Genomic DNA, 26438 nt, shown 5'->3' on the forward strand with positions numbered 1-26438 from the left:
TAAGGGGGGTGGAGGTTAGAGAAAGGGAGATCAGAAAAAAAGAAAGAAACTAAGAATTGTAACTTCTAAGGAAGAAAGAGAAATAATAAAAAAGTAGTCATCGGCTCAAGTCCGAGGAGATCCATATGCAATTATCGTTCGTTATTTACCGGTATTTGTTTATGAAAGCCTGTTATCAAGCTCCCAGCACTTCTAACTTAGGTTTCAAGCCCACACTCTACAAATTTTATTGTTTAAGGCTCATTGGGCCTGAGCCCGTGATTGTCTTTGGGTCCAGGTGCAATTGTGCACTTACAATTGGTTAATTAGACTATTTTTTTTATAAAAAAAAAAACTTCACCGTTGGTAATTTTTGTTGTTGGGTTAACTTTTTTGAGCTTGTATATTTTTTTAAATTTAAATTTATATATTTTTTATGGTCTTTAAAAAGAAGAAAATGCTAGAGCTACAATTTTTTTTTACAAATTACTGATACGATGAGTGGTCATTGGTAAATAAAAAAGTTGTGTAAGTGGTGGGCTTAAATGCGAACCAATAAAAATTTACTACCTCAATAGTTTGTAAAAATATTATAAAAAAATTTGTGGCAATAATATCACTCTTAAAAAGAATTAATGATATTATTAAGGGGCAAAGTGTAATTTTATAGAACAAAATTACTAAAATTAATACCTAATGTATATTCTAATATTAAAAAAAAGAAAAAAATTTGGGGGCAACGTCAAAGGCTACGTAAGTTCGTCCCTAACTCTCTTATTATGAATTAGGAGACTTGAGTTTCAACAAAATGTATTCTAACAACTAATTAGTGTCTTTTTTTAATAGGATAAAACTTAAGTACAATACTTTAAGTGTTGTTCTTTAGGTTCCCGTTTAAATTTTAGCCAAGTGTCCAACTAATTAAATCAGCAAACACCGTTAAACCCATCCGTTAGACTGACACCTTCTTCTTCTTCTTCTTCTTTTTGAGAAAGGACTAACAACTTCTAGTTTGGCCATAAAAACCACCCCTGCTTATTGTGTTCTTGTTGTAGCTCACCGATCTTTTTTCAGATTGCCCAAAAAACACCACCGCTTAGGGGCACTTGGTTTTAAATCCAATTAAAACAAGAGGTATTTGATAGACAAAATAGATCTAGCAAATGATATCATTGGGAACACCATCTCGACAAATAATTTCAAAACTAAAGGATAGGATTTAGAGGTAATGTTCACTGGAACAAATCCAGGTTAGATTTGGAAGATGGCCAGCAAGGATTTCCTTGTACCTATATTTTAAGCACATCATTCGCGACTGGCCTCTTCTCCCATTCTTATGGGTTTGGAAAGAAAACTCAAATGCATCGACCTCGCCACCAGTTCACTTCAGGAGCCACCGCCAGTTGTGGCGGTGGCAGATCTGAATCGATCTTGGAGTTTAGGATTATTTAGATCGAGACAGATAGAGAGTGATGGAGAGAGAGAAAAAGGGAGAGAAGGGAGAAGAGAGGTTGAGATAAAGCTAGGGCACTACCTTTGGCAGCGATGAGTGGTGAACGGCAAAGCTCGGAGCTCTCAGCCATGGTCTTCAATAGATGAGAGGAGACTGAGAACAAGAGTTTTTTTTTTTTTTTTTTTGGGAAACGAAAACGAGAGAATTGAAGTTTTTTTTTTTCCCTCTCCTTTGACGTTAAAGTGTTTTACACTGTTTGTGCTAATTTAATTAATTGGATAGTGGCTAAAATTTAAGCGAGTAACCTAAGGAATATCACCTGAGTTGCTGCACCTAAGTTTTGCCTTTTTTAATAATATACATCAATCATCATAAAGTTGATGTTGTGTGTTTCAAATCATATTTTATATATATATAACCGTGGAATTGGATGAGTTGAGATGGTTTTGATTAGATGCAAATTGGATTAGTTTGGATAATGGATTTATTTAACATGTCCCTCTTGTAGTTGACCTTAACAAGGCATACCTTATTACACTAGCTTTTGTAATTCATGTATTTTAGTACGACAGTGAGTTTGGGCCATTGGACTCTAGTACCTCTAATAGAACAAATGCCTAATAAATCTACTAGTCTTATCACACGCGTTTCACGCGTGCGATAAGATTTTTTTTAGTGGTCCTATTTTGTATAAAAAAAAATTATTTTTTATTTTATATATATATATATATCATTTTTATTTTGAAAATATAATTTATAAGTAGATAAAGCAATTTAAAAATTAACTAGAGAATTCTTATCCCCCTTCTCCTATATGTATGTGTGTGTGTGTTTCTCAAAAAAAGAAAATTAATTAGAGAGTGGTCATTTTTTAGGCAATATTTTAGTGAGAGTTAGAGTTGCATTTTTACCGAATTATCTTTTAATTTTGTCTCTACTTAAACATAGGGGTGTAGGGGCATTTTTGAACTAAAAAATGAAGAATCCAAACAAGAAAAGTCCCTTAAATAATAGTATAAATACACAAACAAACAACAATAAAGATTTATTTGATTTAGATCTTGAGCCTACAATCTCAATCTCTCTTGTACTTACAAGGAGATGAGATTTTATTAAGGTTTTATTTGATTTAGAGCTTATTGGCCATGTTGTTATTGGAATTGTACAAAGTACCAGCACTTGTCATTGTTTTTAAATGAATCCTTAATTGTTTTTAAGGATTAAGTTAACTAGAACAACCAATTGGATGTTTATCAAAAAGACCAATCAACTGGATTAGTAGGCTTCTTGGATACTAAATAGAGTGGAAGTGACTTAGAAAGATGATTAGAATGCTAGAATACGTTGGAGATTCATGGTAGAATAGGATATTTGTGGTAGTAATTTAGGCAAAAGTAACCAATTTATTCCAATGACTAATTATGGAATATCCATTTTTCTTCAAGGAGGAGAAATCAGAAGTTGGTAAAAAGTTAATTTTACTTGGGTCACAGTCCATTGCGAAAATTCCCTCTTTCTATATCACACCTATTCCATCTAAACTTAAACATCCTCCTTTCTAAAATTTTTGTTTTGCAAAGTGAACGATGTAAAAAAATTTGTTTTGCAGAGTGTATAATGTAAGATAGAGGTAGTCAAACCCAAAACCAACACACATGGAAACACCAAGCACTACAAAATAGGTTGAGATTGAAGCGATAGATCCTAGGTTAAAACAATTTTATTACATGATAAAAAAAAAATGAAAACCTTATATGATCATATTCATATATACCAATTTTTCAAGCAGTCACACCGATAGTTTTAGCTGCCATTACCATTATTGAATTCCGAGTGATTGATTGATCAATGCACTAGTGTTATGTTTGGAGTTCTTGTTTGGTTAAACTACGTATTGGGTCTTTGTCCTTTACACCATATTTTAAATTGGTTTATAACTTTTCAATTGTGTCAATTTGGTCCCTAACATTTTAATGCCATGTCAATTTAGTATATATTGTTATCTCTTAATGGAAATTGCTAACGTGGCAAACAGCAAAAAAAAATTAGTTTATTACCACATCAATGGAAGTTAATTCGATATGACACTAAAATATTAGAGACAAAATTGACACAACTGAAATGTTATGACTAAATTGAAATATAGCTTAAAGTATAGGCACCAAATACGTAGTTTAATTAAATAAAAACAAAGTATAAGCACCAAATACGTAGTTTAACCAAAGTATAGGCACCAAATACATAGTTTAACCAAAGTACAGACACCAGATACTTGGATACTAAATAAAGTAGAAGTGACTTAGGAAGATGATTAGAATGCTAGAATACAATAGAGTGTTAAATATTACAAGCTAAACAAGAAGATACAAATCAAGGAAAACCTTTCACGAAAACTCCAAGAAAGCTCGAGAAACAGAGAGAGAATTTCAAAGTGAGAAAGAAAATTTCATTACTGAATTTCTATGATTACAAGAACTTGCTGATTTACATTGCATTGCTCTACATTTATACTACTAAATACAGTTCTGACAAGAAAGCAAAAGAGCGGGAAAATGTAACTAACTTCTAACAACTTTCCTAAAAACACTCTACCAATAATAATTAGCCACTTGTCACTTAATAACTAACTAACAGCTAACTTCGTCACATGCCTTTCACATGTCTTGCTTTATTTTCTAAAACTACAAGTAGTTTCTTCAAAAAAACAAAAATGCTTCTGTCGTTTTGGTCAGCAAGGTTCCTTTGCACTTTAGCTCTCTTTACTTCAGTCTTGCTTCCTTTCTTCAATGCTACTTCACTCATTTTCGTCTGAGCAGATTTCTTAACAGATTCATGACTAACATGCTTGATCATGGCTTATTCTTGTTAATCATAGAAAGAGCTAACTGGTTGTCTAATTACATTAATTTATGAATGGTATTATTCATTTCCCTCCTCTAATTAATATACTCATAATAAGAGTAACAAAAAGAGAGGGTTCATGGTCATTACTGCTTATTTTATCGATCACACTTGAACGTTGCAAAGCCGCGTTTTAAGGAAATTCTTTGAGTTATGAATGTTAAATTTATTAAACCATATAAATCGTACCATATGTCATTGATCATAGTGTTTATTGAGTTATGTTATAATTATTCCTATTATTTTTCTAGGATTATTTATGTTCCTTCTCTACATGAAAGATGTTCTTACTAATGTCCTTGTTGATTGTTTTTTAGAGTAGAAAATTGATAAGAAGTTGTCCACAATAACGGTCGATAATTATAGCACTAATGATGCCATGATAAGACTTCTCTTGAACAAGTTTGATACTAGTTCTCTTATGTTGAGTGGGTCTGTGTTGCATATAAGGTGTGCTGCACATATTTTGAATTTGATTGTTCAAGATAAGTTGTCTCTTATAAGTGATGGTATTGAAAGGATTCATGATAGTGTGATTTATTGGACTGGATCACCAAAAAGGAGACTGAAATTTGATGAAAATGCATGTTAATTATGTGTTCAATGCACAAAATAGTTGGTCTTAGATTGTAAGACACGTTGAAATTCAACTTACTTGCTTTCTACTGCATTGATTTATAAAGATGTTTTATCTCGTTTGGCTAAACGTGAAGCATTTTATACTTGTTTACCACATGATTATGATTAAGAGGTAGCCAAAGATATTTGTGGGAGGTTGGAGTTGTTTTATAGTATGACTAAGTTATTCTCTAGTCGTAAGTACCCCACAACTAATATGTATTTTACTTTGGTCTGTGAGTTGAAAATAGTATTGAATGAATGAAGTTTGTCTTCAAATGAGATGATAAGTAGGATGGTAGAAAGCATGCTTGCTAAATTTAATTTTTATTGGGTTAATGTTAAGTTGTTATAGTTGTTGCTGCCATCTTGGATCCAAGATATAAGATGAAGTTATTGGAGTTTTATTATCCTAACATTTATGGTAATAATTCTGATTTGGAGATTAAAAAAATTAATAATCTTTATTATGAATTGCTTGATGAGTATGAAGATGTATATGAGTCCCTTGTAGATTATGAAGGAAGTTCTCATGTTCTTGCAAGTACTTCAAATGAAGTGGTACAAATTAAACGTAGGTTGAGTGGAGCAATGTCATATTTTGATTTGTTTGTTAACAATAGTTCAAGTATTTCAAAGAAACAAGGGAGTACTAGAATGAAATTTGATCATTTCATTGATGAGGGAGTGTTGAAAAGGAATGAGGACTTTGATATTTTGGCATGGTGGAAAAGTAATGGTCTCAAATATTCTACTTTACAAAGGATTGCAAGGAAAATTTTAGCTATTTCTGTCACAACTGTTACTTCAGAATTTGCCTTTAGCACTAGTGGGAGACTATTAAGTCCACACCGTAGTCAGCTTCATCCCAACACTGTAGAGGCAATGATGTGTACTCAAAATTAGTTATGGAGTGAAATCAAAGATTAGCAATTGTATAATTTGTATTTATAAAATAAAATTAAAATTGTATTTTTATATTTGCTAGTTATAATTTGATAAAGTTTATTCTATTTTTTAATTCATTGTTGTTGTAAGTTCTTCAACTATGTCAGGAGATTGTACACTTTAATCAATTCTTGATGATGAGGAGCCTAATGAAAACGATGGGAGTTGTGTCACAGCTGTGGAGGATTATACTTGTTATATTAATTTAGTAGCTTTTTAATTTATTGGACTTGTTGGATTAACTTCTTGGTTTGTAACTAACCTAAACTTATGGGATTTATTTTGTAGCTTTTTAATTTCTTGGACTTGTTGGATTAACTTCTTGGACTTGTTGGAATTATTTCTTAGACTTGTTGGATTTATTTTATTTTTATGTTTAGCAGGTAATCTTGGCTATGATTTATTGATTTATGATTAAATGGTGATCTTGGCTATGATTTGCTGATTTATAGATTTATAATTAACAAGTGATTTATTGATTTATGATCAATAGGTTTTTAATGTTCCTATGATTTGGATTGATTTGGCATTGGTCACTTTATATGAACTTGAATCTGGACATTATAAGGCCTGAATTTGCCATCTGGGCAAAAATGATTTTTTTTTTTTTCCTGTTTGGGCCACGGTATAGGCTTCAATTCAATTTTTTTATTGGGCCACAATTTGGGCTGCAGATTAGGCCCAAATATGATAGGATGGGTTTGGGCAGGCATAAAAAAACCCATTTATTAAACGGACTAGGTTCGGGTAATGGGTACCGGCCCGCAGGGCGGGTTCGGGTATAAAGAAACCCGTCCTGTTGCCATTCCTAGCATCATAGGTCATTGATCTTCATGTTTCTGACTTTTATTATCAAAACTTTGCTTCCACATGGTGCTAATTTCTTTTATTATCAAGGGCTTTTTTTATCCTTGTCAACTTACTCTAGTCTGCTTCCCCTCTTGTCTGGACGTTCTAGTCGTTAGGTCCCAAATGCCGTCTACTAGGAGTCGACGGGCTAAGATCAAAGCCGTCGGCTTTGAGTGCATAGACGTTGCCTTCTCCATTAAATGTAAAGTATGGCCGACGAGTTCATTGAGCCCGACGGTTTTATTTATTGTGAACTAGTTTATTATTCCTTATATTTCGTACTCTTTCTTTAGTCTTTTAGAAAATATTAAGATTCATTAGAATTTGTCTTAAATTGCTGATTTGCTTTCCTTTATGTTCTCATAAAATATATGTAGATTTTGATTAAGCTTTCTTTTCATTACTTGGTTTCTTACTTTTTAATCTTGTTTATATAGTGGGTTCCAGTTAGCTCAACTGGTAAAGTCTCTGATAGTTGTATAAGAGACCTGGGGTTCAATCTCCACCTACACTAAAAACTGATTGGTGTCTTGGTTTGATGATAAAGAGCTATTATCAGGAGCGGACGCCATAAGTTGAAAACTCTCAAAAAAAAAATCTTGTTTATATAATGTATCATATTAATAAATTATATATACTGTGACATGTATATAAACTACATGTATTGCATTGATTTGAGTTTATGATCTCATATATTTTTTATATTCGGCCTTTAGTTTGATATTCATGCTTAAATGTTGAGTTTGCTTAAACTTTTGGTTTATTATCCTATGTCTAAGTTTCATTTTCCTCCAATATGCTTAAACTCTTGTTTGCTATCACATGCTTGATTTTCATTTTCTTCTAACATGTTTAAAATTTTGTTTTCTGTTACATAGTTGATTTTCTTTTTTCCTCTAACATGCTTTGATGTTAGTTCTTCATCACATGCTAAATACTCGAATTCCTTTTGCATGCCAATCCTTGATCTTTCATCTATATGTTGAATTTGTTCTCATAACACATGTTTTTTAACAAATATAGATATTGAATTGTTTCTTGTAATACAATGCGTTTTCACATGAAAGTAATGTAATAACATTTCCTAATCCCATAACACATGACATTCAAATTTTCTAAAGTTTCAGTGATACACTTGGATGAACACGTCTAGATATCTCATTGATGTTCCTTTTACATGCTTAGATGAACACTTTTAGGCTAATGAGCAACTTTCACTTGAAAGCTTATATGAACATGTCTAGGTAGTTGTTTTACTCTTTTTTTTTAAATGCTTAGACGAACATGTCTAAATATTTTGATTTTCTCTAGATGAACATGTCTAAGGGATTTTTCTTTACTTTTTTTTCATAATTGCTTGGATGACAAAATATGCTTAAACGTTTTGTTTTTTCTTTGCAATTGTGTGGATGACAAATAACATGACAATTCTCTGTTTTCCTTCATGAGCTTAGATGAACACTTCTAAATTATTATTTACTTTTCATAATATGATTGGATGAACATATCTAATTTTCTGATCTATTAAACATGTTTGGATGAACATGTCTAAGCTAGGAATTCTTTGTTTTACATTAACCTCTTGGATGAACATGACATTACTTTCATGCTTTCTTTACATTTACATTGTTATCTAACAGATTTTATTTTTTGTTTCTCTTTACATTAAATTCCCCAACACATGTTTGTTTACAATTCTGGCAAATTAATATGTTTACGTTATATAATATTTGCATTTGTTTAACATGAGATGATATTGGCCATCTTAACCTAGGAGACCGATTTTATCGGGCGAAATGGGTGCTTAATCCATTCTCATCTCATAAATTAGCCTCCAAACCAAGATTAAGGGTTCTAGACTGAGCTCTTATATATGTAATTTTACATTTTTTAGAATGTAACTAGGAAACATATTAATGTAATTTACTTTCTTAGATTGTATCTAGGACCAAAAAAGCATTGTAAGTTTTGTTACAAAATTAATACAAATTGTCATATATATTAATACAACAAAAACATTTTTTATAGAGAAGGTTTTCTTATTTTTCCATTTAAATTAAAAAAAGTGGCGACTCCATGTAAAACCCTCGATCTAGGGGGGAGTGCATTTTATAGTGAATTCGACATTTGAAGTATCACGATTCCACCCGTTTGTGCGGTTTAGGCCGAGTTTGAGAAAAATTGGTGGGTCGGGGTCGCGATCGCTCACAGTTTATGATTGTGACTTTGCATGTGATAGAAATGAGAAGATGGAGCCGTAGTAGATTCAGCATTTTTGCCGTCCAGAGCATCCCTTGGTCTTCAATCCAAACGAGAGAGGAGGATATTACTGTTTCGGGTGTCGGGAACAAGTATATGGTCCTAGCTACAGTTGTAAAGAATGCAATGATTACTACCATCATAAATCATGTGCAGAACTACCCCTAGTGTTGCACCATCCCTTGCACTCAACTCGTCCTTTTATTCTCTTTGATAAAGCCAGCAAATGCGAAATCTACAAAGAATATCGTAACGAATACACTTATCGGTGTTCCCACTGCAACTTCAACCTTCACATCACATGCTCTTCTTTAGCGCCCACCATTGAGGAGCCTAAATTACATCACCACCCATTGACCCCCATTTGGAAGTGGATCACATTCGCTTGCGACCTTTGCGGAAAAAAAGATGAAGGTATGCCTTCTTTGTGTCATCCATGTGATTTCTTGATTCATGGAGGATGTACTATTTTCTCTCGCAGAGTCAAAGTTATGTGTCACAAGTACCTCCTCCACCTCACCCCTTCTTCTCTTGAATTCCATCAATCTGACTCTTGATTTTGCCAACTTTGTGTTCAAAAACTGGACACACATTGTGGGCTTTACTATTGCTTCAGATGTGATTTTGTTGCCTATCTTGATTGTGCTATAGCCAAGAAAAACAAGGAGAATATAAATTTGTTAGAAATTGAAGATGAGGATTCAGAGGTTGATGAGTCCATTGACTCAGCACCTTATGAAGTCAAAAAATTCAATGTAGGGGGGATGAAAGTCAAATAGCTATAGAAATTGCACACTTTAGTCACGAGCATGATTTAAATCTTACCGGTGGTCCTAATATGACATATTAAGTTAGGAGATTAAAGTCAAGAGGCATCACACTGAAGAAAAAAAAAAAAAAAAAAAGGCAAATCCAAAACAAAATTACCAAAAAAATAAAAGGACAAACTACACTTTTGATCCTCCAATAATTTCAATTTCATTATTATCAATTATGATATATTTTAAGATTCCTAACTTCCACTACAAAATTAAATTTTATTTGTTGAAAAAAAAAGTATTTAATAAAATATTAAGTGAAATTTAAGTAGTTCGGTTTGGGGGTAAGTGTTAACAAAACACTTGGGATGTGTTCACAAAGATTTTGTTATCTTGTAAAAACAATTCAACGGATGCTCAGGGTCTGTTCGAGATAAGCTTATTTTGCTGAAACTGAAAACTTTTTGCTGAAAGTATTGTAGTTAAAGTAAAAGTTAGCTTAAATTTTACAGTGAGACCCATGAATAATACCAAAAAGTGCAGTGAAACCTATGAATAATAACAAAAATAAGCTGAATAGTAAAATAAGGGTTTGTTTGGATAGAACTTATTGCTGAAAACTAAAAACAGAAAACACTGTACAAAAATAATTTTTTAATGTGTAAAAATTACTGTTCATTCTAAAAAGTACTGTTCATTGGCCTAAAATCACTGTTCATGGCCAAGGAACAGTGACAAATGCGCGTGGAAAAAAAAAAAAAAAAAAGGGGGCTGGACGTGGACGTGGACGTGCTATCCAAACGTCCTCTAAGTTGGCAAAAATAATCTTGCCAAACAGGCACTCAGGGTCTATTTGAGATCCGCTTATTTTGCTGAAAATGAAATTTTTTTACTGAAAGTATTGTAAATAAAGGTAAAAATTAGTTAAAATAGTATAGTGGACCCATGAATAGTACCAAATAGTGCCCTAACACCCATGAATAGTAGCAAAAATAAGAGCATTTGCATCCCATATCTACAAAAATTTTTGTTTTACCATCTTAAAAGTTACTTTATCATTTATATCATATCATTTTACAACACATCTAATATCCCATCTTTTATTTTACCATACTACACATTAAAATAATATAAAATAATATTTTAATATTTTTCACTTCTCTCTCTAATTTTGTTTCTCTTACTCTCTCTTAACCTCTCAACCACTCACCACCACCACCGCCGTCCAGCTTCCCAGTCACCACCCACCTTTGCTAAGCAACATTCACACCACCCACCACCAAGAATCATTTTATATCAACCACCATGCCACCACCACACAACCACCGTGCCAAACTAAACCAAACCAACCAATTCATGCTAAACCCAAACCCCATCGGAATCCAAAGTCCAAAAAACAAAAATCCATAGCAAAAAATCCAACCATCCAAATCCATAAAACAAAAATTCATAGCAAAAAATCAAAATCCAAACACCATAAGAGCCTGAATCCATCCCAAACCCCATCTGAACCCACCCATCAAAACCCATTCACCTCTGCCGTGAGTCCGTGACCCACCTCCACGCCGCCATACCCACGACCCAGCTCACGTTGCCATACCCATGCCCACACCATCACCTGACCCACGTTGGAGCCCACACCAGAATATACCCACATCGGAACCCATCCTTCACTAGAGAGAGAGCGATTAGACAGAGAGGGAGGAGAGAGAGCAGGATTCAGAGAAGTGGAAAGAGAAAAGAAGAGAGTAGGGAGAGAAAGGAGATGAGAGGCTGAGGAGAGAGAAAGAAGAAGATATTTTAGGAAAAATAAATAAAAAATTAATATTTTGGTTTTGCAAGTTACTACAGTAGGATTTTAAAGAAAGAAGAAGATATTTTAGGAAAAATAAATAAAAAATTAATATTTTGGTTTTGCAAGTTACTACAGTAGGATTTTAAAGGTAGAATACTATTGTAATTCAATTGTATTTTTTTTTTTTACAATTGGCATGTTGGGTGTTGAGACGTTTTTGTGTTTTGATGGTAAAATATACCTATATTTGGCATATAGCAGTCTAAATATGAATGTTTTAAGCTAAATAATAAATAAATTGACAAAAAATAAACTATCTAAACCCAACCTCAACGTAGAAATTTCCTCTCTGCGTTAAATTTTGAATAAATTTAAGTTAATTTACACTTTTTAACTCAATGACGGTTTTTAACTCTGCAAAAGACAATTCACATTATCAAAAAAAGAAAAGAAAAAAGACACAATCCACGTGGTCCGGCCCCATTTTGTGAAATACCAAAAATACCCTATACACCTTTCCCTTCTCTCTAAACACACCGACAAATCCAAAGACTAAACACACTGAGAACTCTCTCTCTTTCTCTCTCTCTCAGAGCATTTTGTGTATGGGTGCGGTCTAGGTCTCAAATGTGTGTATTCGAGTAAGTAAATTATGGGTTTAATTTGTTAAACTTATTCTAGTCTTTTTAATTTTTGAAATGTGAAGCCTTGCATGTTGCTGTACGATTAGAAAAAAATCAGATGATATTTAGAAATTGAATGAGCTTCAGTTTAAGAAATATGAGCTTCAGATTTTATAAAGTAAGCTGGTATGCTATTCATTGACATGAAATATGATCTTTGAGATTTTATACTTCTTGAAATGATTTTCATGCCAATTTTAAGAAATTTTAAGATTTTCCTGTGTCTTTTCCTGTCAACCTATTTTCTTGTAATTTGTTAGTACTTGGGTAGTTGGTCACTGTTTTTGGGTCAGATTTTTGGGTCAAATTTTTTATTTTTCTGGAAATTGCCAATGCCATTTGGGCCGAATGGCATCTCCAACACCCATACAATTATGGGTGGTGACTGTTGAATGAGGTTGGGGATTCAAATCCCCTTGGGTGCATGAGTAAATACCAAGAAAAGAAAAGTAATAGAAAATAAATAATAAATAAATTCTGGAAATTTTTATCTGGTTTTCACGTTTCAAATTATGTTGAAATTTATCAAACTTGTCTTGAAGCTGGCTGTTCCTGAGCCTTGGTACTTTTTGTGGAATCAATTATGCTGTAGAAGTATATTTAAATGGGCACAAAAAGGTAATGCCAAGAGGGATGTTTCAGGGGCATTCACTTGATGTCACCGATATTCGGCATCCTGATGGTCAAAATTTGCGTGCTGTTCTTGTTTACCCACCTGATCATCCTGCGAGAATTCCTCCCAAGGGGGACAAGGTGGTGGCCATGAGGTTTATAAATAAATCAAAACCTGTCCAATTTATATATTATTTTGTTTTAGGATTACATTTATGATTTTGGGATTCCATGCAAGTGGCATGATGGAGTAAAAAACTACTGGGTGAATAGAGATGACTTACTAGTTAGGAATTTTAAGGGACGCAAAAGCTTGTTGACTAAAGTTTGACCTGGAAGAACAAAATATAGACATAAAATATACAGAGGATTCATCAAATTTAGATAAGGTTTTGTCCTTTAAAGCTTATTACTTGCTTATCACTTATTTATATATGTAAAAAAGAAGAAAAGGTTTTTTTGTTCAAAAATCCATGCATTTTTCCATTTCTTAGATCCTTATATGAGAGGATATCAACTTCAGGACAGTTTTCCATTTCTCATTTTGGCTCTCAATACTTCTGTTGTAGGTGATATGGTATGAATTTGCAGCGTTTCTTTGACAAGCCTGACTTGTGGTGGCTGAATGGTATGGGTAATCCTTGTACAAAGTTCATGTTGCTGTTGATGTAAGGGGATATGGAGAATGTGATGCTTGGAGCCATCTATTTGGCTTCCAAATAATTGAGAGCCGTATTGATGGTGCCACAGGTAGAAAGTATTGCTTTATATGCCTTCTAGAATTGATATTGTAGTCTATAAATTTTTGTTTTACAGTTTGTTCAAGGTCAAAATACAGCCTATTTATATCTGTGGTGGTAATTGGATATTGTCAGATGGGTTACTATGTCTTTCAAAGGAATGTTGTAAAACAGACATCAAGTTTCATGCTAATATGAATTTGAATATGATCCGCCGCTGGGGTGGTGGATTGGTTGAGAGGCCAAAATTTTATCATTGTTGTGATATTTATGGACTTCTGGTGATCTCTCTCTCTCCCCCCTCTCTTTGTGTGTGTGTGTGATGTGAGTGTAATCAATTTTATGGAGTGTTCATGAAAAGTAGAACAAGCAACAGCACAGGGAACATAGAGACCTCACATGGTTCAGCTTTAGACATATGTCCATGGGTGGCATTGAGGATAAAATTTCACTAACAAAGGTGCTGCAATAGTGACCCAAAACAATCACAAAACCCAACCCCAAATTCACCCAAAGAGCTCTTTCTCACAAATAACAAAGATTAGAGCTGCAAATAGGACTAGGCAGTATTGTTGGCTATTGTAACCTATCCATATGTTCTCTTGCCAGTTGAATGAACCATATATTTATAGAATATATCAAAGAAAAATAATTTTGTTTCTAAGTACTTGACATTTGTACGATTACAGGGAAAGGAACACTGGCATATGGGTTGAGGTGTCTGTATCAATAACTGGGGTGAGCTGTATTGCAGAACTTCCTTCCATGACAATAGATTTGTGATAAACTATCATGTTAATGATATTTGTAACTCCTAAAATGAAAGCACTTGTGTAAACATTAGTAGCATCCTCATAAGCTGTAAATATGCATGGTTATGAAACATGTAGTGTAGATTTCTTCTGCTGTTCCTTATTAACTTTTATTCGTGGTCATGCCATTTTTTTTCTGAATTAGAATTTCAATATTTAATGGTGCTTTTGTTCCGTTGGGAGAATTGTTCTTTCCTTATTGTAATCAGATAATTCAGATAGGATGCTTTATTATTTGATGCAGCCAGTAAGAATAATTGATCCCTACTTGGTTTCATCAATTTTTTAAGATTACAAGAGGGTATATATGTATGCTACAACATAGTTAGAAAATAGAAGTGCCTGGGTTGCTGAGTGTTCTTTGAATATCCAATTAACAACGGGAGATGGTGGGAAACATTTGTTTAGTAGAGCATCTTCAGAGTCAACACTTGTCAATCCCTGCTGCATTGCAATATAAATTTCCCGAGGTCAGTGATAGCATTCATTATTATGTGAATTTTTGAAGAATTGTCTTCTTTCAGCTTGTCTCTTTTTTAAGCCATTCAAAATTTAAGATAGTCTATTTTACTAAGTAGTTATCAACCATTATGAGCAAACTTGTTTTATTCGTAGTATCTTTAGCACAATTTTAAGTCTATGCCCTATTGGATTGCCCCACATGGAAAATCAAAAATCAAGATTAGACAGGCTTGGAGTTAACGTTTAGGAACTAGGCTATGTGAGCTGTCTACATCCTTCTTCCCAATTGAGGTGAAGAAGACTTGTCGACTTACATCTTATGCAACCTGCAATACTTATCATGGAAGTCTGTTTATTAATAGAGATTAAAATAAGGATGTGGTGTAAAAGCCCACGTTTACACCCTCCAATGCCAATACGTCACATAAGATATTTATGAATAAAAGATTAGGTCCAAACACACAGAATCATTCTCCCTTTAAACACTGTGACACAGAAAATTAAAAACCCCAAACTTCTTCTAGTACACACAGGTGAGCCAAGAAGTTGCCGCTGGAGATGTTGTGCCGAGAAGCATCTGGTGAAGCCACCAGTGACTATAAAAGACATCGGTGTCAAAACTCAAAATCCCTCTGCATCAACCTTGAAGTTGAAGATATTTCATATGAACCTAAAGACATTCTGTGAAGGAAACTACTAAGAGGGCGTTTGGATAGCACTTCTGTGCGTCCACGTCCGCGTTTGCTTCTTTTTTTTTTTTAACCCAGCCGCAAGGTTGGACTTTTCAACCATGAACAGTGCACAAATGCACTGTTCATGGGTCCCACAAATTTTGCTTTTTAACAACTTTTTCATTAAAAATGGGTCCCACGGTACTATTCACACATTTAAAAATTATTTTGCTACAGTGTTTTCAGTTTTCAGTTTCAGCAAAATAAGTTCTATCCAAACAGACCCTTAAATATTTATTGCTGTAACCATAGCTAAACACCTTTTCTTTGGATCCCATCAATTTTATACCCTTAAAAGGCGTCGACAAAGTGGAAAATATGAACTCAAATTAAGAGAACATCTATATTAGCTGAAGTTTTGAACGACCATAGTGTTGATAGTAGTGGGGGCTGGAGTCACCACGTCTTCTTTGGCTTCTCTTTGTCACTGGCAGAATCTCCAGCAACTTCTTCATTTTAAATAGTTCTGGGTTTTGCATGGCTGGGTTTTAAGTTTCTTATTAATCAGATTTTTTTTTTTTTAGTTCTTGGTAATGCTGAGGTATTGATCGGGTGTGGTAGTACTTCACCTTTTATTTGCAAAAGTCTGATGTGGCACACTGTCATTGGAGGGTGTAAAACTAACCTTTTACACCACATTCTTATTGAATTCAATCTCTTATTATAACCCTGGCTCTTTTGGTGTTAATGCATTCCTCCTCATACTTAACACTTGGTACACCCTCTCTTTTTTACTCTAGTTCCCCGTTTTTCTTTTGTCAACTTAAAGGATTGCTTTTGTTTCTGGCTATTTGAGGTATAGAATTTACTGTAGTGATAGTGGTTCACCTTGTTGTATAGCTTAACCCTGTCCTAAAGCTTAACCATTGTTGGCCTCTGCGGTTTTCCATGTTAGTCCGTGTGTCTGTTTTTGATACTCATTCCTTCTGCTTATGATTCGGTAAAATGGAATTTGATTTTTCATCGTTTTTATTTTCTTGTCAATATCTTACAAAATCATAGCATGATTTTGTAAATTTAGGCAATGAACTTCCTTCTTGATTCACTTCATTGATATTGTACATTACCATTGAAGAGATGTGAAAGAATTAAAGAACCCCACGTCGCCCAAGTTAAAAAAATTGCATACTGTGCCCGAATAATGGAACGGATATAGCCTTCATTACTTATCCGTGCCTTGAATCATTGTAATTTTTTCCATCTTTGAGCATTTGGACCGATTATTATGGATTCTAATATGTTGCATTTTTATCTAGTTTTAGGCTCTCAATACTTCTGTTGTAGGTTATAATGATATGCATTTGTAGCTTTTCTTCTGCAAAGCTTGACTTATGGTGGCCAAACGGTATGGGAAAACAATCATTGTACAATGTTCATATTACTGTTGATGTAAAGGGATATGGAGAGTCTGATGCTTGGAGCCATCTATTTGGCTTCTGAAAAATTGAGAGCCATATTGATAGGGCCACAGGGGGAAGGTATTGCTTTATATGCCTTCTAGGACATATTACATAGGCTTTTATTTTGATACTAGCCACAGGCCCACGTGATGCGTGGGAATATATATATATATATAAAATAGGTTGTAATATATAAAAAGTAACACTTACTTCAAGTATTGTCATTTTTTTAAATGATTTCTATAAGTATTTTTTTTTTAATCTTTTTATTTTTACAAATATATCATTCTATCATTTTTTGTATGTTTGATTAATATTTTTTTTAAAGTGAACCATATCTTTCTAACTTTTGTTGTAGTGTGTTATATTAACCTAATATACAACTAAACTTTATAAGTTTCAACTCTCTTAAGGAGATATCATGTAATCAAAACTCATCACAAAATTACAAATTTATCTTCACCAAAATTAAAATGAAACTAAAGAAATAAAATATGACTTCATCATAATTTATTGTTCAAACAATTGGTAAGCATATTCTAATTCATAGCCATGTAGATAGGGATGGCAAATTATGTTCGCGTGTCGGGTTTTTGTCGTGCCAACTCTTAAGTATACGACTATATAGGTCAACATTAACTCGACATGTTTATTAAACGGGTCAAGATTTCTTAACCCTAACACGATCCATTTATTGAACGGGTTAGTTGTGTCAACCTGTTTATCTAAATGAAAAAAATATATTTATGAAAAAACAAACAAATAAATATTTTTAATATAAAATTTAGAACTAATAAGTAATTACATCACAAATGATCATTCAAAACTAAAGCATATCTAAATATCACAAATAATCAATCACAATATGTCAAAAAAAATAAACTACAAAAACTAACAAGTCTATGTTCCTTGGGTTTGATAGGTATATTAGTAAAATGTCATTTAATTAAACGGGTAAAACGAGTTCTATATGTTGAACACTAACCTAACCCATTTATTAAACGCGTTAGTAATGTCAACCCGAATATGACACGAACCCATTAAGTCTTAACTCATAACCTACTAATTTTGTGTCGTGTCGGGTTTGCGGGTCGTGTCGAATTTTGCCACCCCCTACATGTAGATTGTGTTTTGATATAAACTCAAATTCCTATTTCCCAAAAAAATAACTATTAATTTGAACCAAAATTCAACCAATGATATAAAAGGGAGAGAGAAAACTTTGTAGCGAGAAATTAAAAAAAATAACACACAAAATCCTGATACATATATTTAAAAAAAAAAAACCATCAATCTTAATTAGAGTTATAAAAAAGAATAAAAATTCACAGAGAGAGAGAGAGAGTACTCAGTTTTTTTTTTTTTTTTTTGTGGTAAAAATCTAGATTGAAATGGGAGAAATGATATCAAATTTATACAAATAAAATGGGAAAAAGAAGAGTCAAGTCATAGAAAAGATAAAATGACGAAGGAAGTGTAACAGTGAAGTAGAGAGTAGCGGGAGAGGTAAAGAGGCAAAGAAAGAAGAGAAAATTTGGAGGAAGTGTAACCGTAGACGTGTACTAATAAAATGGGAAGAAGAAGAGTTAAGTTATGAAAAATGATGAAGTATAACGGTGAAGTAGAGAGGCAAAGAGGCAAAGAGGGAAGGGAAAGGTTGGAGGAAGTGTAACTGTAGGTGTGGACTAATAGGGAGAAGAAGAAATTTTTGTTTATGTTTTTTTAGAGAGTAGTGAGAAGAAAAGTCTAAAAAATAAATGAAGAGAAAAAATAAGTGGATGATGTGGCTTAATGATTGAGTAGCAAATTGTATTGTGTGTGTGTGTGTTTGTGTGTGTGTGTGTGTGTGTAAGGATAGGATGGAAAGAAAATAACACTCAATATTGAAATGAGCTTTCAATATAGACAATAAACAATTAGAATTTACGATGGTGTGTAGTGTATTACATATGGCCACAAAGAATTAATATTACAAAAAACAATTAATGAAGATGGAAAACCAAAAAAATAAAATAAAATGGTGATGTAGTCGCTGATGTGACTCAACAGGAGTGTAGTAACAATAAATGCTACGCTTTAGCTTTTAAATATATATAGATTAGGATATGTAGTCTATAAGTTTTTGCTTAACAAGTTGTTTAAGGTCAACAGACAGCCTATTTTAATCCGTGGTGGTAATTGGATATTGTCAGATGGATTACTTTGTCTTTCAAAGAAATGTTATGAAATAGACATTAAATTTCATGCTGATATGAATTTTAATATGATATGTTGTTGGGGTGGTGGATTGGTTGAGGCCAGAATTTTATGATTATTGTGATATTATGGACTTTTCTCTCTCTCTCTCTCTCTCTCTCTCTCTCTCTCTTGTGAGTGTGATCAATTATGGAGGATGGTTCAGCTTTAGACAGACGTCCACTGGTGGCATTGAGGAGAAGATTTCACTAACAAAGGTGACTACAATAGTGGCACAAAACATTTGCAAAACCCAACCCCAAATACACCCTAAGAGCTCTTTTCAATAAAAAAACAAAGATTACGTCTACAGAGTCGGTTTGGTGGCTTCTTGTGGAGACTAGCCAACTCGTACACAACAAGAGGAGGGATAACTAACCAAATCAAAGTCAGCAACTGTTCTTAGTACATCTGTGAGGGTTGAGTTCCACATTGAGAGAAAAAGTAATGAAATAAAGAACTGCTTACTAGTTAGCTTAGTGGTCTTTGCTTACATAATTAAAAACTGTCTTAAACAAATTTTCTATATATTTTCCTCAAAGCTACGTCTTGAATTTAGTAAATGCATTCATTCAGTATTCTATTTTTTTATTGCCATTATCAATGATTTAACAGGGGAGTAGGGGGCATGGACTCTAAATTGAGCTTAATGGAAATATTGGATCAATGTAGCCGGCTAAGTTACTTTGGATAATGGCTTTGTTGAGTTCTGTTGTATTTTCTAATTTCCATTAACCTATCTCAGCATCTTTTCTCTCAAAAAAGTTATTTGACATTGTCTGCTGTTTGGTATATTGCAGTCGGATCCTTTGGTACTTTTAATTTTAGGAAACTTGGTTATTTAGTAATTGAAGCTCTAAAATGTTCCTACCAGAGTGAATTCTTCAATGCCTTACTTTGAACGATTTATCCTCCTGAGACCCAAGCCCGTCTACAGGGTTAACTAAGGCTTGATGCTAACCAAACCTAAGCATTACAATGTGCTGCTTTGGATTTTGCACTATTAAATTACTCTAGTATAACTTGATCCATGTGGGTGATTTGATTTTTGTAGGTGTGGCAAGATTTTTGGATTACTAGAGATGTTGATGGGTGAGGTGAACTGGTATCAAATCCAAATGGTCCCCTGGGTCATAATCCAAATTAGTAATAGTAGTTTCAAAAGTTAAATTTTGAGTAAATTCCACTCAAAAGTTATTCTTCTTTTTTTTTTTCTTCTTCTTTTTTGATAATATCAAAAGTTATCACTTAAATGTAACATGAGATAAAATTTCATGGGTATAATCTAGAAAGAGATGCATAAATAAATCTTATAAGTGAATGAGAAAATTAAATGTTAGTATGGATATGTTTGGAAACACAAAAGGAAAAGAAAAAAAAGAAAAAGAAAAAAAAAAGAAATAGGAAATGTTAATATGAAGTATTGAAGTCTATGTTGGCAAGTAAGCATATGCCTTGCTTACTTTTGATTTTTGTAGGTGTGGCAAGATTTTTGGATTACTAGAGATGTTGATGGGTGAGGTGAACTAGTATCAAATCCAAATGGTCCCCTGGGTCATAATCCAAATTAGTAATAGTAGTTTCAAAAGTTAAATTTTGAGTAAATTCCACTCAAAAGTTATTCTTCTTCTTCTTCTTCTTTTTTTTTTTTTTTTTGATAATATCAAAAGTTATCACTTAAATGTAACATGAGATAAAATTTCATGTGTATAATCTAGAAAGAGATGCATAAATAAATCTTATAAGTGAATGAGAAAATTAAATGTTAGTACGGATATGTTTGGAAACACAAAAGGAAAAGAAAAAAAGAAAAAGAAAAAAGAAATAGGAAATGTTAATATGAAGTATTGAAGTCTATGTTGGCAAGTAAGCATATGCCTTGCTTACTTGCCTACTTGCTTCCTTTATTCTTTCTTTCTTTCTTTCTTTCTTTCTTTTGTTTTCTTTGTTTTGGAGCAAGAATTTATCCTTTGACACAATAACATGAAAATCCTCTAAGTTGGACAAGGTATAACTTCTTTGGCACAATGGCATGATAATTCTATATATAGTGAATGTTATAGAGGGGTTTCATATGAAGTTAGCCTTTAAAAAAAATTGAAACTAAGGATAATTTGGAAGCTTCCCTAAGTGTGCTTTGAAGCCAAAATTGGATTTTTATTGCTGTAAGTATTGATAGTTGACTTTGTAAATTTGTTCATATGCATGTGTGTTTTTCTATTGGTATTTATAAACAATAAGTTACTTTGCTTTAAATTTGTCATATAAATGTTAAATGTAGTAAGATTTTATTACACTTGCCACTATATTTTTGTGAGATATATTATTGCTAGATGGTTTTGTAACATCTAGATGGTTTGGTTTATGTTACATTTAATGCAATTTGGATAAATGATATAATTTTAATGTCTAATCACCTTGATATTTAGAAAGAATAATAGATCACCTAAATATTTAATAAGCATGATAGTTGGAGGAAAGAAATTTAGTTCAATAATGGGATTACAAACCATTATTATGGAAAAATGGAATTGAGGAATATAACTTCTATAGAAGTTAAATATCCAAAAAAGGAAAAAAAAATCAGTAATAGTTACCCAAAAGTCAAACTTGCACGTGCCTTATTAAATGTTCATTTTATCCCATATTAATAGTAAGATAGTTTACATTCATTTTTCAACATTATCAGATCTTTTTTTTTTCTTCTTATTTGTCACATGTGGGGAAGAGAGAATTTCAACCCAAATTAAAAAAAAAAAAGAAAAAAAAAGAAAAAAAGAGAGAGGAAGTGATAGACTCAACATTAAAAAAAATGTTTTTATTAATAAAATAATTTTTCTATTGCATTTCTCATTGTAAAAATGGATTAACATTAAACCAAGCTTGCTTGAGTTTATGTGAAACTCTAAAAGACTTTGCTCTTTCATTTTGAATCCCCAAACCACAGGTACTAGTGAACTTCTTTTAGAGGTTTTGTTGGATTAGCTTTGTTGTTTTGACTTTTGAGTTGTATTGGCTAAATTGGGGTAAGGAAGAACTTGCATAAAGAATTGATCATATCAATATAAAGGCAAACTTAGTTGCACTCTTCATTTATATATTGAATCAAGGCAAACTTAGACTTGTGTTAAATGATTTTAAATAAATGATAACGATTGACATAAACAAAAGAAAAAAAAAAGTAAAAAAAAAAATTGTATTTTTCTAATCACAAGAATGGAAGATCAATTAAAAACATATTTTGATTTTTTGTTGCAACAAAAAATCAAAATATGTTTTTAATTGATCAAAACATATATTCACAAGAATGGAATCAAAACATATATTCATAACTATTTAGGTGCATTCCCTTTCAATAAAAAAATTACGTTCATTATTAATGAAAATAAATTTTAAAAAAATTCCATTCCATACAATAGAAGATTTTACGCCTTCCACAGTTTTACATCAAAAAATTGAAAATTCCCATAGGCCACACCCAACCCAAGCAAGCCCTTTAAAGCTAAAACATTCACATCTAATATTCATTAACTCCAACGGCCTCCGTTACTTAACAGAACAGGCCTGGGTTTGAATGAATGAATATTTGTTAAGTAAAACCACACCTTTCTTCCAAATCCCTCTTTTTTTACTTTCGCTTTTTACAATTCTAAAATTCAACTCTAAAACCCACCAATTCTCTCTCACTCTCACGCACTCTCTCTTTCTCTCTATTTTTTTTTTTTTTAAATTTCTCTCTCTAAACAAATTTGATTTTGTCTGTGATTGTCACTGTTACTTTGCATGTGATAGAAAGAAGAAGATGAAGCAGGAGCAGCAGCGGCTTCTACATTTTTGCGATTCAAAGCATCCCTTAGTCTTCCTTTCAGACTTCCGATTTGGATTCACTTGTTGTGGGTGTCAAGAATCAATTGATGGTCCTGGCTACTATTGTGAAGAATCAGGATGCTGGGATAAAAATGGCCGCGTTCATCATAAATCATGTGCGGAAGTACCCCTTGGGTTGCACCATCCCTTGCACCCAATCCATCCTCTTATTCTCTCTCCCTATCAGATAGATTATGGCAAACACATTCAATTCAGCAATTGCGTACTCTGCAAAGAATCTCGCAACCAATACACTTATCGGTGTTTTCGCTGCAACTTCAACCTTCACATCAAATGCACTTCTTTACCACTCCCCATCATGGAAGCTGAATTCCACAACCACCCATTGACCCCCATTTTGAAGTTGTGCACATTCACTTGCGACATTTGCGGCAAAGAAGGCAAAGGTACGCCCTACCAGTGTAATCTATGCAGTTACTGGGTTCATGAAAGATGTGCTTCTTTCCCACGCAGAGTCAAAGTTGTGCGTCACAAGCACCTCCTCCACCTCACCCATTCTTCTCTTAAATTCCATCAACCCGACACCCGATTTTGCCAACTCTGTGTTCGAAAGGTGGACACACGCTATGGGCTTTACTATTGCTCCAGATGCGATTTCGTTGCCCACCTCAATTGTGCTATCGACAGCAGAAACAAGGAGAACATAAATTTGAAGGAATTTAAAGATGTGGATGAAGTTCCAGAGCTGAATGAATCGGCTGACTCAGCAACTTACGAAGTCAAGAAATCCAATATGAAGGAGGACGGAACTCAAATAGTCGAAGAAATTAAACACATCAGTCACAAGCATGACTTAAAGCTCACGAATGAGGTTCCAAATAACCAAATATGTGATGGGTGCGTAAGAGCCATTCTCCCTCCGTATTATAGTTGTGTAAAGTGTAGATTCTTTCTTCATGAATCTTGTGCTAAATTACCCCCCATAAAAAGACATCCACTTCATCAACACCCACTTATCCTCCTCCCAAAATTTGAGTTTTTTGAGTGTCGTGCCTGTAATCGGGATTGCAATGGCCTCGCATATAAGTGTAAGGAATGTGATTTTGATCTAGATGTTCACTGTAGTTTGATCTCAGACATCCTCACCCACAAAGGTCATGAGCATCCACTTATCCTCTCCTACACCACACACAAACAGAAATGCAGTTGCTGTAGTAATGAAAGCTACCAAGTATTCCGTTGTAGCACTTGTGAATTTGCACTAGACTATAAATGCGCTACACTACCACATTCAGCAAGGTACAACCAACATGAGCATCCCTTCACTTTATGTTATAGACCTGAAGATGACTCTGGTGAATATTATTGTGATATTTGTGAAGAAGAACGAGACTCAAAAGAGTGGTTCTACTATTGTGAAGATTGTAGTTATCCTGCTCATTCCAAATGTATTCTTGGTGAAGACCCAAATATCAAGTTTAGAGGTGCTTAAACATTTGACTATCACTCACACCCCCTTATTTTCATTGAGGAAGCTAAAGACCACTCTAAATGTGACAAATGTGGTTATCTTTGTGAAGGGTTTATCTATCAATGTGCCAGATGTAATTTCAATAGGCACTATGACTGTGTATAGAAAGGAAAAATGTGGCTTTAAAATTTTCTTTTCTTTACTAGACTTTCCAAATAATTTTTGGTGCATGAAGTTTGTTAAATGATAGCGTTTTAATTCTTTTTAATTCTCATTCATGTCATCATGGTTCAGATGGGACATCAATACATCGAATCAACTCATGGTTGTTTGCATTTGGTTGTACCCTGCCTTGTCCACATATGTTAGAAACTTGTAGATAATATGATTTTTTTTAGTTTTTAATGTTTTATGGTACTTTTTTTTAGCAATGGAAGGCACTAAGTGTGAAACATTGAGTTCAGGGATGATGAACATATATTGGAACTAAAAGGCAAACTGCAGCTATTTCTTATCTGTTATGTATACTTGTTTTTCCTCTCTTTTCCGTTTTTATGCTTTTGCTAAAAAAAAGCATGCTTTTGTTTCTTTTCCCTGAATAAATTTTTATGCATTCTACTTTTGTCCAATTGTGTTATTATTATTATTTTTAACCAATGCTTTGTGGACACATTATGATCATCTAACTGTGTCCTCTTTTTCCACTACCCGATTCTTATGTAATTTGTTCAGTCTCCTCATAATTGTGCAATAAACATAGCTAACATTATTTTACCACCATGAGACACAATACTTGGCATCTCTTCAGCTTCTCTATATCCCTCTTGTTATGGTTAAATGATTAATATTCATTTTTCAAAAGTCCTTCATTGACAGTTATAATTGGTAGCAATCCTTTTCAAACTTGTCAGATACCACTTTCAAGGTACCATTTTCTCCCCTCAAATTTAAACTTAGGTTAGGTTCTTGTTGCTTAGGAGTTCTTCTTTAGCACATAGGCTTCTGCATTCCACTCAAACGAGTTCCCAGCTTCATTTAGAAAATCCACCCTAACATTTTCATTGGTCATCTTTTGCCCACACACTTCCAAAGATTTTGTTGTTAGTAGGATCTAATGGCTTCCTTGGCCATAGCCTTGTGGAATACCCATGGTGTTGAAATCAATCTTATGGGTGCAGAACCTGAAAGAAATACAGAATGGCAGAGTAAACAGAATGGAATGAAATCAATCAAGGGATTTGTAAATAATATTGACAGCCCAAAAACGGAGACTCAGCTTGAGGTCGTGAATAATAGAGAGCTTAAGAATGGAGGCTCAACTCAAGCTTGTCAAGACTCAAGACTAACAAAGAAGGCCTGAAAACGGAGATTCATTTTGAAAATGAAAGTGTGAGCTTGATTAGATTTAGAGGCATGTTCCTTTTTGTTTTAAATGGTTTGTTGGATATCAAAGATGAAGTTCATGAGCTTATTAGTATTGATTGGCTTAATATTAGGTAAAATTTTAAGATTGAATGAAATGGGTATATATATTTTTGTTATTATTAAGCACTTTTGAAAATGATACTACAGTTGTTTGACACATAATAGTTGAAATTTTATGCTATTTTGACCCACTTTCAAAATTTTATACTATTGTTGTTAGCACAAGAATGCTATTTGCACACATTTTTGTTACTTGTTTTTCTCACCCGGCCTTTAAAACTTCACTTCAAATTAAAACAGATATCACATTTTTTCAAAAATGCTATAATTTTTCCCGTGTTGTTCAAGGTCTGTAATTGAGGCAAGTTGAAGAGCCTTTCATGTTAGCTCCTTTTGAAATGATTTAGACTATATCATAATCCAGCACACATGCTATAAGATGCTACCCTTTCTTCCTCCCTTTTGTTTTCTTCCTAATT

General features: G+C 33.3%; 1 protein-coding gene across 1 annotated transcript; it reads left to right on the top strand.

Annotated features, from left to right (window-relative positions):
• The first annotated feature begins 12097 nt into the window (after positions 1–12097).
• On the top strand, positions 12098–24555 carry LOC142624309 (uncharacterized). Its single transcript, XM_075797849.1, has 3 exons — positions 12098–12201; positions 13425–13605; positions 20290–24555. Exon 3 carries the CDS (start codon positions 22810–22812, stop codon positions 24553–24555), a length of 1746 nt encoding a protein of 581 aa, XP_075653964.1. The 5' UTR covers positions 12098–12201; positions 13425–13605; positions 20290–22809.
• Positions 24556–26438: the final 1883 nt, after the last annotated feature.

The sequence above is a fragment of the Castanea sativa genome, chromosome 2 (assembly GCF_040712315.1).
Source record: "Castanea sativa cultivar Marrone di Chiusa Pesio chromosome 2, ASM4071231v1".
In the NCBI taxonomy this organism is placed as follows: Eukaryota; Viridiplantae; Streptophyta; class Magnoliopsida; order Fagales; family Fagaceae; genus Castanea; species Castanea sativa.

Bases quoted from the DNA above. Each gene is read 5' to 3' on its own strand.
- LOC142624309 (XM_075797849.1), top strand. From the start codon at position 22,810: ATGAATGAATATTTGTTAAGTAAAACCACACCTTTCTTCCAAATCCCT.